The sequence below is a fragment of the Nymphalis io genome, chromosome 15 (genome assembly GCF_905147045.1).
Source record: "Nymphalis io chromosome 15, ilAglIoxx1.1, whole genome shotgun sequence".
Classification (NCBI taxonomy): Eukaryota; Metazoa; Arthropoda; class Insecta; order Lepidoptera; family Nymphalidae; genus Nymphalis; species Nymphalis io.
Window position 1 is genome coordinate 1383723 of NC_065902.1, and position 13569 is coordinate 1397291.

The window sequence follows — 13569 nt, forward strand, 5'->3', positions numbered from 1 at the left end:
CGTTTACTTTTTATTACTATGTTATCTTGTTTTACATATAACAAATAATATATGTAATTAAAATATATTAGTAGTATTTTGAGTTGTGTAACAGTCCTTGCTGGTTATAACATTTGTTTCGTACTTACCTTTCAGTGTTTTGGTGATCCCAACATGATGATAATAAAAACAGTGATATTCTATTTATAAAATATAAAAGATTGTGTTGACCTGTTAACGTTTGTTAGATATGTACATTTAAATTGGTTATTATGAAATAATCAAATTATGTTTACTAACATTTTATTACAAAGTTTTATTTTTTTTCAAGTTACAATATATAATCATTACATTACGCCCGATAATTTATACATATGGTAACGTAAATTATTAGTTAATTACGAATCATTAAATAAGTTTAAACTAATCATAACCTATGACAATTTGTGCGCGAAAGCTTTTATACCAAAACGAACTAAGAATAAAATATACATTTTTGGTAAAAACTTTCATCTCTCATAAATATCTAAATTAAAGCTATGAATCTTTATAACATGACTATACTGAAACTGATGATACGTCTATATATACAAGCACACCCATTGCAAATGAAATGCGGTAAGAAAAAAACGATTTCTTAGGATTTTTACAAGGAAAATATCTAACACCACACAATACCTCATTAAATTCTTTTAAATAAAAAATAAAATAGTTAACCAAAAATCTGTATTCATCTAAGAAGAATTGTGGTTCTAAAAAATCGAAGTTTAAAAAGCATTTCATTTCTTAACCAACTATACCAACCCAACTAAATATACAGATTTTAAATGAAAAATCTAATTAATATTTTGGCTTCTGCAAAGAATTCATGTTTCCAATAATTTTTAAGTGTCTCCAGGCAGAGTAGGTGGTAACGTTGTAAATCGTTTCGGCACGAATGAAGGTCGCAGCGGTCTTATTGGTTTTATAAACAATTTCCTCTCAGTTGTCGACCGTGGCGACTCAGTAGTGAAGGTTTTTGCTACTTTAGGCGTAATAGATTTCTTTCTTAAATCCACAGGTATGTTTTGTGCCCTATTCCCTGAGAATCGTGATATACTTGGATTAAAACTGGACGTTTTGTTATTTCTTTGAATGGTTCTTGGTGTTATATTTATTTTAGCCGTGGTTCGCGTCACCGAACTAAATTTGGTGAGATTTGAGGGTTTGATAGGTCTCCTTGGAAGACCGTATTTTGCTCTTTTAGCATCTAGTGCAGATATCTTTAATGTGGTTATCTCTTCTTGGACGGTATCTGTAGTCACGGGTATTTCAGTAGAAGTTAGTAATGTTGAATGATGCGTTTCTGTTATTTTTTCAACCATTACTTGTTCTGGTATTGCTTCAGTTGTAGTTAATAGTTCTACAATAGGACTCGTCCTGATGTTTTCTGTTATCACTGACGTTGTTTGTGTATTAGTCGTTGTCGTTGAGAATGTTGTATTATTACTGGGTGGACTATTTGTTGTAGATAATACAGTTTCGTTAATATGGGTTGTTTGAGGAGACTGTTTCAAAATAGATATACTAATGGGATATTTTACTGTAGACTCCACAATAACAGAAGGTCCTTTTAATTCTTTACCTCTTGCAAAAGTTTCTATACTTCGACTCATTTGCGGTTTAATTATTTTTATTTTGAGAAGGTTAGCTTCTTCTTCTTGAGTAGGTACAGGGGCAGAATAAACAACAAATGGCTGTTTACTTTTATCGTCAGTAACTTTTCTCGCCATGATTGGATTTTCCGTTTGAAATAAGGCTTCTAAAGGCAATGTCGATGGATCTGTCAACATTAAACGCGGCGTTACTACTTCAAAACTTTTAGCAGATTTAACCTGTTTTATTTTTTCATTCTCATAGGCAGCAGGGATGAATTGCCAGTTTGAATTGTATGTTAGATCGTCTTCGAGTTTTTCAACTTTTTTGTCATCATTTACGTAACTTAAGAAATCATCGTCTGATATATGCTCCACTTGACCTTTTTCCAAATATTTTAGTTGGTCAGATACTATATTGATATGTCTATAACCTTCATTCATACTCTCTGAAGCGACAAGGTTTTCTTTTGGAATATCTAAATAGTCAACTAATGCTCTTGCGTTACGAGCTTCATCAATTCGAATAGGATTATCTGGAGGATTATCTACGGGATATACATGTCCGAGTTTAGTCAAGTAAATCGGGATTTCATCTTCTACTATTTTGATGAGGCTGTATCTACTAACTTCGCCAATTTTATCCACTGTAGGTTTTTTCTCAACCATTACTTTACCTTCTTCGATGAGAGTAGTTTCATTGTTTTTATTTAATCTATGTTTATCTAGTTTTGAAGATACTTCAACGACCCTACTTATTGAAAATAATTTATTAAATTGAGTTTTCACTATAGGTGCAACGGGAGCAATTTGACTTGTAGTTTCGGGTTCGTCAGTTGTAGTTTCAAAATTATTTTCAACTATTCTTGTAGTAGGCGTATCCCCTACAGTTTCGGTATCAGTTTCCATATCTGTTTGGTTTATTATTCCTGAATCTTGAGTACTTGGATAATTTGTAGTGAATTCCAAATAATCATCAGAACTATTATCTATTTCCATAGGAGTCTCAGTTTCATTTTCAGTGTCGTTAGAGGATAATGTCTGAGACGGAATTGAGGTGCTTGTCTCTGTCATATAAAGATATTCATCAGTTTCAGTTGTTGTCTGTTCATTTTCTTTTATAATAGAATCGATTGTTGTTTCTACTATTACGCTCTTTGTAGTATAAAGAGGCTGTTTCGTTGAATTTTTCAAATTTACATTTTGGATTGATTTAGGTACATTGTAACCAGGTGGTACATTTTGAACGCGTTTTTTAGTATCATTTACTGGTTTATTACCTCCAAATCTATTGTAGACTGTCGTTTTGTTTTGATTATTTCCAATCAAACGTCGAGGGATTTCTGTAGTGGACGTTGAAGTCCTAAAAGTGTTTGAATTTATAATTTTAGGTTTAAATTGCGGTCTTTTAGATGAAGGTTTGAATGTTACTGGTGGTTCTTCATCTTCATAAATTTCTTCTTCTGGTGTTTCTTTTAAATCATCTTCTTCATTATATGTTTCTTCTTCTTCGTCTAAATCGTCGTCATATTCTTCTGAATCAGGTTTTCTTGTAAAAAGTTTAGTAGGTGGAACAAAAACAAAAGGATTTTCTGGTTCTTCATCCAGAATTTCTTCATCCGAATACTCTTCCTCATCTTCTAATTGGAATTTGGGCGTTGTCCTAACCGTAGGGAATGTTCTCCTAGTAAATGTCCTGGAAAACAAGGGCCGTTTAGTGGTTCCTCTACTAAAGAAACCTGGCCTTTCAACAGTTGAAGGACTAGTGTATGCTCCAGGATTATACTTTCGGCTAAATGTTCTACTACTAGATGGTGTAGCCTCAGTTGTAGATGTAAATAATCTTTTAGGTGGTCTGTATGGTAATCTTGATCTTGGCGAAGGTGATGTTAGTTGTGTAGTGCTAGTTGTAGTAGTCTCAACTGACGTTTCAGTTTCACTGAGTGATAACTCAGTAGTAGCTATTTCTTCAACAACAATTTTACGTGTAATATTTTCTGTTGTCGTAGCACTTTCTGAGTCAGTTTCGTTTCTTTGTGATATTTTGCTGTTATCTTCTATTAATGATGAAGCACTCTCAGTACTTGTTTCTGTATTCTCCATATCATCTTTTATTAAAGTTGGTTCCTTGTTATCTGATAAACTTAATTTCATTTCTTCGGTATTAAGAACGACTTCTGGTTTTTCTTCTTTTTCTGAAGTGACAATTTTTTCTTCCACTTCTTTATTTTCATCCTTTTTTATTGTCTCAATGTCTTGTTCTATAATAACGGTTTCAGTTTGAACTTGTAGTCTGGGTGTATCAGGTAAAATTTCTTTAAGTAATTCAGTATTTTGTTCTAAGCCTTCATCAATTTCTGTGGTAGTTCTATATTCATCGATAGATGGCACAGAAGCAGTTGTTATTCGAGTTTTTTCTCCATAATTAATAAAGTCTTTTGGTGGATCTTTAAATCCAGCATTAATTAAACCTACAGTTTTCGTCACTGTTTCAGAGTCATCATCGATTGGCTTTAACTTTTTTCTTATAATTTTGCGAATTCGGGTAATTGCTGTAGTAGTTTCTGTATTAGATAAAGGTACTTCAGACGTGGACGGTGTTGGCCGCCTTCGAATAACTCTAAACTTTCTTTTTCCGTTTTTATCTGAACTAGATTCCTCAGAAGGTATAATTTCTAACCTTTCTGCTGATGTTTTTGATTTCTTTTGTGATTCTTCATCTGCTGTTGTTCCATCATGTTCATTTTCTTCTATAGCAGTTTCTGATAAAGTAATATCATCATTTTTGTTATCTATTTCTTCATCATCATTTTCTGAAATTAATCTCGGTCTAGTCGTTGATTGTCGAGATGGGAATGGTAATTTCCTAGCTTGAAATATTGGTGGTGATACTGATGATGACTGTGTCCTTCCTCTTGTATACGATAAGCGAGAACGTGTCCTCTGAGTTACAGAGTCAATTTCATTTTCTAATTTATTTTCAGATAGACTTGTAGTTGAAATAGTTCTCGCAAAAGGACGAGGAGTAAATCTGGCAAAAGAAGGACGTCTTCGATTTAAAGAAGACTCTGTTGTGACAGATTTACCGATAGCCTGTGTTGTGAACGAAGGAAATTTACCTCTCCCTCTTGGAAAAATACTAGGTCGCCTTTCATCTATAGTAGCAGCAGAAACTTCACTATCTTCAGCTTTATCAGCAATAGTCGTGGGAGCTCTGGCGCGTATCTTCTCAATGTTGTCTATAGTAACTTCTTCATTTTCATTAATTTCGGAACTATCTACGTCAATTGGTGTTAACGATATTACCTCATCTTTGCTCAATTGTGGCCGAAACTCACCTCTTGAAATCGACGATGCAGCGGCAGGAATCGAATCACCATTACGTGAAGTTTGTAATCTACTCCTAAACCTTTTAATGACACCGCTATTACCGTCGGTTTTTACACCATCAACTTCTCGACTGTCAGGAGTAGTTGACCTAATTTTCCTTACATTTTCTATTGCTTCGTTTGATTCTGATATCTCGTTGGGTTGAGATAATGGTCTACGTCTACGGATGAATGAATAATTCCTAGAACTTACCTGAGTTGTAGAAATGGGGACTGCTGTTGTGGTGGGCGTGGTAGATCCTCGGCGTCTCAATATAGAACCTCTTGTTGATAAAGTAGGTGGAGGTGGTGGAGTGGTCGTCGTAGTCGTGGGTGTGGTTGTTATAATCGTCGTCGACGTAGTTGTTGTATCCGGTTCAGGCAACTCCGTTGTTTGAGTAATTATAGAAGAAGTTTCAGGTGGATTTTCTACCTCTTCTGAACTTGGTCCGTTTAATAAGGATGATATTTGAACAGATAGGATTGTGGTCGGCTCAGGACTACTTGGTTCCTCGATAGGAATAAGAGTGGTAGACCTTGTTCTGATAACAGAAGTGTACTGCGGTTGTGCTGACTGCGAACTAATTTCTCTTTCTAATGCTGTCTCTTGATATTTTTCCTCTTCTGATTCTTGATATCTAAAATTAAATATAATTTATTTTAATTAAAAATTGCTGCTTTCAATTAAAACGTTAAATTTAACTTAATATTATAATAATAAATTACAAATTTGCAATTACTTACTTTAGAGTAGTAGTTTCAGCGGTTGGCCGCGTTCTCCTTATGGTAACATATTCGGGAGTATTCTCGCGTCGCGAGCTCGCTATGTCCAGTGAATTGGGTGACTCGGCAACGGCCACGTATGGCTCGACACGTTCGAACAAAGCATTTCTGGTAAATTTAATTTACAATCAGTCAAATAAAATAAAAATTGTGTAAAAAATAAACTATGTCACACACACACGCACTGTTCTTGAACTACCAAGATACAATAGTAATAATAACAATAAATAAAACCAAAATACAGAAAACATATACACATTAAATTTATATGTCTTACTTTTCTGAACATACTTCAAATAATAGATATATAGATAGTGGATATTAAATCACAGCAGATAAACATTAAAAGCTAAGATATTCCACTTAGTAGAATCGCGCATTCCAAATGCATGGCATGGTTAGTAGTAAATGTTTGGTGGTAAAATAGTACAGTTTACGTGTTCAAAATAGCACTAAAAAGTATTTCTCACCTAGAGTCGTCAGGTGCGTCTGTTGCTGCTGTGGTTGGTCTCGATCTTCGAATATTCACATATTGAAGTGGTTTTGCTGTTGTTCCGATTGAGTTGTCATAATCAGTCCGCTGTTGGACTCTCGTTCTGGATATTTGTGAAACTTCTTCTGATTCTTCTTCCTCTTCCTCTTCCTCGCTTTCTCCTGATAATGGCGTCGTTGATGAGACAGCAGGTCTCGAACGGTTTATCGTTACGTATCTGTATAAAATCAAAGCTTTTAGTTAAGCAATTCCTTATATAATCAAAATTCGTATCATTGGGATACAATATACCGAAGAATGTATGTATAACTATTATATTCCAACAGCATATTTATATCTATTGATATATTTGAAGTGTTTATTTGTACAACAATTATTTAATTACATATTAATAACTAGGTTCAGCTTGCGACTTCGCCCGTGTTATGTACGTTTCCTTATCTGTCCCTTTGACCACGTATATGCAAAACATCATAATGATCGGTTGAGTAGTTAAGACGAGAAAGCGTAACAAACAAACACATTCACAACTCAATTTATAATATTAGTTAGGATTTACGTGTATCAAATTTCAAAATAGATATTATTTAAAACTCACTGTGGCCTTTCTTTTCTGAGTAGTCTGTTTTTGTCGGGTGATGGTTCGATTCCAGCGTTTTGTGGTCCTCGACGACTGTTCTGAACGGGATTTTCCGTTATGCTGTTATCACCATATCTGATAAAAAATATAATTGCGTCTTTAATCAATGAAGTCAATTAAAATAAGCGGAATCTAGTAAAGTAAAAGTATAAATAAAAAAAAAATCTCGATTCGATATTATAAATAATATGTGCATAATATATATAATATTTGTATATACATATTAGGTATTGTATACATAAAAAATCAGAGCATAACAAATCAATCAACTTCATTTTATAAATATATCATTTTAAGTTGTACGTAGGCATTTATTTTGTAATTGCTATTTATATTTTTTTGTTAAAATTATTTTTGTTTTAAGCTTTTAGTTAAATAATTTTTATAGGTTTTTTTTCAGTAAGGCACTTATAAGAGCTTTACTAAAATAATGCAGTGCCTTTTAGAATTTTAGCGTATTTTAGCGTATATAATGATCAATGTTCAATCTCTCAATGTTTACGAAATCTACGATATGTTGAATAGATAAAGAAACAATAGAATCAATTAAAACCAGCACGAAATCGAAGTGTACTCTTATTACACTTTCAGAGGTGACTTTTATCATTATATATGAACAAAAAAAGTATTAACAATCTGATATCTTTCTTCTATTTTACCGTCGCCTATAAAAACAATCGGCCACATAATTATTAATATAAATCGAACTATGTGTTTCAATAAAAACTTAACAGCTTACTTAATATTCATTGAATTTTATAAGTCCTATGAAATATTATTCGGGATATTATGCAATACATAACGTCAAACGGATTCATATCCTTCCTTCTATATATATTTCACCCACTTGTTCTTGCCCCTGGTCCTCTCGAGAACACGCTGGTAGAGTTTGGTGTTGATGGCGGACGGTGGCACGGTGACGGCGGCTCCCGGTGTCCCTGACAACTTGAGCTGTTTTTCCAACTGTTCTACTCCACCTGATAATTTTATTAAAATCACAGAATTATATTATGATTCATGATTCAGCCCAATTAAACAGATTCAGATATTTAAATATATGAATTCAAATATTTTTGTTACTTTTTTTTATGTTGCAATTTATATTTTAATATCATTATATAACATTATATATCTCACGCTCTGCAAAGCCTCAAGCACAGACTACAGTAATGAAACATAAATATTGTTGCATATAAGAATTAATATGCACATACCGACTTTCTTGATGAGATCGATCAGCTCTTTGATAACTTTAGGATCTTCAGAATCTATGTCAGCTGCTTCATCGGAATCTACTTCTTCTTCGTCTTCTTCGCTTGACTGGAATAAAATTAACTGACTCAGGGTTTTGTTTACTATTTTTATCTGGTATAATAGTAACATTATACCAGATAAAAATTAGGTAATACCTAAAAATACTGACGTGCTTAAACATTTTGTTATTTAGTTTAGTTTTATAGTAATGGTTTTTTTTAATCAGATAATGTTTCTGATATATACATAAGGCAGCAATCTGCAGCTTTATATACTATATATATATATATATATATATATATATACATACAGCACCATAAGATTTTGCACAAAGCTCTACCACCAGTAAAACCATTACGACATGAATATAATAACTTGCTATTATTAATAAGCAAATATGATATATATTTTACGTATCTCGTGTAGTTAAAATAATTTCTCTGTCCACTTCCACATAGAAGGATAAAATCAAACAGGTAGGACTAGCATGCATACAAGCTACACATGCTTCGTAATTCGCTCTTACCAGCATTTAGCATGATTTTTTGCGAGCTACGGGCATGGGTTTCAAATATATAATAAATAGCGTGTACCACCAGTTCACGGTCCTTTTTTTGAACACACTCACTTTATCTTGGTCTGTATGATTACCTCAGGTTCAGGTGTCGTAGTTGTAGTAGATGAGGTCCTGAACAGCAAAGAACTTCTGGACGTCAATCTGATAGGTCGCCTTGTGGTAGTCGTGGTTGTTGTGGTCGTGGTTGTGGAGACAGTTGTCTTAGCTGTGGTAGGTTTAGTGATTGCCTTCGTGGTGGCGGTTGGCTTCTTGCAGAGGACGTTTCGGGCAAAGTCACAGGAGTCGGCCGCCTTGTTGAAGTAAAGGCCTGCGATATTCGATTATATAACTATACTAGTACATATACATATTTATCATCTACATATACAGTTCTTAATTAATTTTCAGATAACGATTGTGTTTCGCAACTTAAAGTATGCATAATTTGAAATTAAAAAGTTGTTAGGAAAATGCTTATTAATAAAAAAAAAAATTAATTGTCAATGACATTATTATAGTATCGATAAGAAGAGTATCGTGAGATAATAATCGAATTGGAACCTGTTCCAGTAAACAGCGTTCGAATATATATGAAGTAGGTAATTGTTTTTTATACCAATTTTATTATTAGGTATTTATTTCAGTATATTACGTTATAGGTAATATGCCTTCTAATATACATATTTACACGAGTAATTTAAATAAGTGTATAAATACACATTATATTATTATTATATACATAATGCAACCATATCAGGTAGAAATTGAATCCGCAACCCAGGAGTTGAAGGCTGGGTTACTATGGTCAGGCGCCAACGGGCTAATCTATGTATGTCTATTATGATATGCACAAAAGGGAGAATCGTAAATCTAAAAATAAAGCTAAGACGATCAAATTCTTACCAGATGGGCAAGTAAACTGATGAGCCACGATGCCAAGATCTGAGGGACCGGAGTCAAGACACCAGAAGTACTTCTTGCAGTCTCGAGGATGTTGGAAGAACCCTTCTTCTTTGCATTTGAAGTCTGAAATTTAAATATAAATATAATAAAATTATGTGATTTATGTATATTATTAAAAAATTAACACTCGTAAAAACATAGTCAGAAGAAGTGAGGTGAAGTGTCTTAACATCTTATCTTACCTGAGCCTGCATCAGGAGTGGTGGGTGGTTCCGGAGTGATGATGTTCCAACTTGGAGTCGTACTTATTGATGTACTAGCGCTTTTACGTTTGCTACTCCTAAAACATTGTAAAATGTATTCATTTATTTGTAAAATATATCAAATGTTTATTTATTATTCTTGATTTTGTTATGTTAATTTAGCTTTTGGTCATATTTTTTATAATTTAAATTAAGAGGTACCAGTGATAGAAGGTACGTAGTTATAGTATATAAGTAGTACATTACTTATATTACTCTTATAGTATATACTGTGTTTTTATAGTTGTATTTAAAAAAATATAAAATTAACAACGCAAGAAAAAAGCGCTTTGGCTCCGCTATTGTTTTTAATTTATACGACATATTTCTTACTTGGTTGGCTTTGGTGTAGTAGTAGTGGTAGTTGTGGTAGTGGTAGTAGAACTAGACTTTGGACGGTTTCTTCTGCGACCACCAGCTCTTGATTGTTTAGGTTTCTCCTTTACAGTTAACTGTCTGTCAGTCGATCTAGAATAGAATATATTAACATTTCAAAATACGAATAAGCAATTACAGTGTCAGATTTGAATTTTTTGTGACGAAAGTGTAATTGGACAATTCTTTTATTCGACACGCAAAAAAAGACAGAAGTTAAAATTGGAAAATTTGAACACATATTTCACATATTATTGACATTATTGACATTGTCATTATTACCCTAGAGACTTGATATCACAAAAGCAGGCGAGATATTGGAACGATTTAATTTCTTAAGTATCCATCCAATCAATAGCCAATTAGTTTACCTCGTATAAACAAACTGTAAATTAAAATCAGAAATAACACTAGTCTATAATTTACAATACATTGTAAACCAATATCTACACGGACGAACCAGTATGTACCAGAACGAACGTATGTAGAACTATATATACCAGAAACAATAAAATTTGCTATTGTAACTCAAAGTTATGTAATTGACTTAACTTACCCGAGTTTAGAGACGTACGCCTCTTTGGCAGCTTCGATCAGCGGATAGGGTTTCCCGTGGCAGGTACCTCGGAAATCGTCGTTGTCGATCGACCAAAACATTATACCTGGTAGATTAAATAAATAATACGTAAATTTTGTCAAATCCATAATATTGGTATAAGTAAAAAATATATAAATGGACGGCATTTGAGCCACATTTTTTTTAACATACATAAAGCAATGTTATGTTAACTATCACAATTTTTAAAGCGAGATTTACCACGTGTTCCTCTTTATCCAATATTACATTAAAACAAACCTCCAAGTCCATTCTCAGCGACGTATTCTCCTTTCTTCTTGACGATGTCAATGTCATCGTAGCCGACCCACTGGTTGCCTTTATAAGCTACAGGACCCATTGCATTTTTGTTTGGATACATAATGGTCCAATCCTCTTCTTCTTCTTCTTCCGAGTCTTCATCTGAAGACGAATCTTCTTCATATTCTTCATCGGACGAGATTGCACGTTTCTTGTTCTTCGGTTTCAGTGCTTCACAAATCTGGGGTATGTAATAATTATTATTGGATATTATGTTAGGAAACGGAAACTGAATAAAAGTCTATGGATAAAAAATTGCGCGAATGCACACTTAGAAAAAAAGTTAATATCCAATACCAATGTAACTGAGATTGAATCCCTTTTTTGGACCGAACTTAAATAGAATCATTGAAATCGGTTCATAAACAAAAACAATTATATCTAAACATTGTTATCAAATATCATTCTTCTTTTTTTGAAATCAGTTAAAAATTAAATAAAATTCCACTTAGATAGGGACACTTAATCATAAATTATGCAAAAAATGTTCCGCACCCAATGGCAGATGTAGAAAAATATCTCAAATATTCACCTCGTAATATGCCAAGTATCCCTTCTCCCTGGTAGCGTCTCCTTGTTCACCAGGCCCGTCAGCGGGTGAGCCGATCTCCACCGCATCAGCATTGAAGAGCGTGTACGAACGTCCATATGTTGGAATTCCGAGCACCAGTTTGTCAGCATCCGCACCATTTTCGAGATAAAATTTAATGGTGTAATCCTAAAGAAAAGAAATACTTTATTATATTACACTTACTATTACAACAGGGCTGTTCTGTAAGAACAAACTCAAAATTCACTGCAGAATTTTGCAAACGGTCGTGAAATATCAGAACATGTGACATTCATCATACTAATTGTAACATTTATATTATACAATTCAAGCATTAAAATAGTATATATCACCATAAGTCGGTTGTCAATATTTCACGGTTGATTAATGAAGAAAGTTTTTACGGATAGCACTTCTGTAATCTTTAAAAAAGGGTATCTTTTTGAATTAAAAAAAAAACTATTCTTAACCAATGAAATATATTACGTTCTTTTTTTAAATTTATAGATTAGGTAACTCCAGCACAGCTTATAATTATATAAAATAGATATGCGAATTTTTTTTTATCAGTTAAGGGCTATATGATTTTAACAGAAATATGATATTTCGAGAAATTGTAGAAGTGTCGAGATTCCTTTTTTTTTTAAATATTTCCTTAATAACAAAGAACAGACTTTAATCTAGCAGTAGCATATTTCAGAGAGATTACTTGTTATTATATTTAAAATATCAAGAATTACTCACAATATTAAGTTCGTTGTCTACACTGTACTCGTTCGGTTCTTCGAGAGGGTACAGCGGCGCGTGGTGGTTGACGGCGGGTTCGAAAGCTGAGTGATAGTCATATGTTAGGAGGTTCATCCAGTCCAGGTACCTGAAATTCATGTCAAAACTCCTTTATATGTACGGATTGTAGACAAGTCACATCTTTAAAGCAGGCCATATCGCTTTAATACTGACACCGCCTAGGGACCATGGGGATACATAAAAGCATTTACCATTGAGAAATAAAAACAATTACCCTTCTCTTAAGGAGAAGATTTAGGCTTATTCCATCACGCAGCTTCAGTGCAGAATGGTATGCATGTGGCGGACTGTCATCCAACAGATCATGAAGGTTACCTATGTTTCTCCATCACAGGGTATGAATTATATAAATGCTAATTAAGTCCACGTAAACCTAGTAATATTCGCAGGGACTTAAACCCGCACTCTTTGTTTAATATCCATGTAATCATCAATCCACTGAGCGATGGGCCTTTTTTTATTGAACATTCCTAAGATATATTTTTACTGCAGTTTGGCTTCAGAAAATGTGATGTACCTATCCAGATATCTTAGACCCTCCCACCAAGAATTTCAAAAGTGATAAATTTATAATAATGAACATATAATAATATTAATTTTTATAATAATATTACTTTAGCCAGCCAGCTATTTATGATGTGTTAATATAATTGATGTAATTTATAAAATTTATTTGCAAGTTTTTTAAGCAATATAAAGCGAAAGTGTTAAATGGTATCTAAGTTTTTTTGATTATCGTAAGTAATAAATAAATTAGAAACTCAATAAATTTTAATTAAGCGCAATTAATGTTGTTGTGTTTTTGTTAAGGAAATATTATGATTTAAAATTCACATTAATTAAAATAACACCTCAGAGAGGATGTATTGCATTCCAAAGTCAAAAAAATAACGACAGTCAAGAATTGCTTACGGCTTACTTATTTTGGTGTTCTATAAAAAAATATAGTATTTAATGATGTATAAAACATGCGTGGGAATTATGAAAATTTATTATTATTTTTAAACGA

The 13569-nt window shown here is 33.1% G+C and overlaps 1 protein-coding gene across 1 annotated transcript in view; it reads right to left on the reverse strand.

Moving 5' to 3' along the window:
• Positions 1-265: 265 nt before the first annotated feature.
• Positions 266-13569, reverse strand: part of LOC126773716 (mucin-2) — a 61199-nt gene continuing 47895 nt past the window's right edge. Inside the window, exons 6-19 of the mRNA XM_050494809.1 lie at positions 12498-12627; positions 11736-11921; positions 11144-11384; positions 10844-10949; positions 10246-10380; positions 9853-9950; positions 9611-9733; positions 8803-9035; positions 8112-8217; positions 7745-7874; positions 6856-6972; positions 6235-6474; positions 5726-5872; positions 266-5619 (exon numbers count right to left, since the gene is read on the reverse strand). Coding sequence (XP_050350766.1) covers positions 864-5619; positions 5726-5872; positions 6235-6474; positions 6856-6972; positions 7745-7874; positions 8112-8217; positions 8803-9035; positions 9611-9733; positions 9853-9950; positions 10246-10380; positions 10844-10949; positions 11144-11384; positions 11736-11921; positions 12498-12627 — 6748 coding nt within the window. The 3' untranslated portion in view covers positions 266-863. The remainder of the gene's footprint in view (positions 5620-5725; positions 5873-6234; positions 6475-6855; positions 6973-7744; positions 7875-8111; positions 8218-8802; positions 9036-9610; positions 9734-9852; positions 9951-10245; positions 10381-10843; positions 10950-11143; positions 11385-11735; positions 11922-12497; positions 12628-13569) is intronic.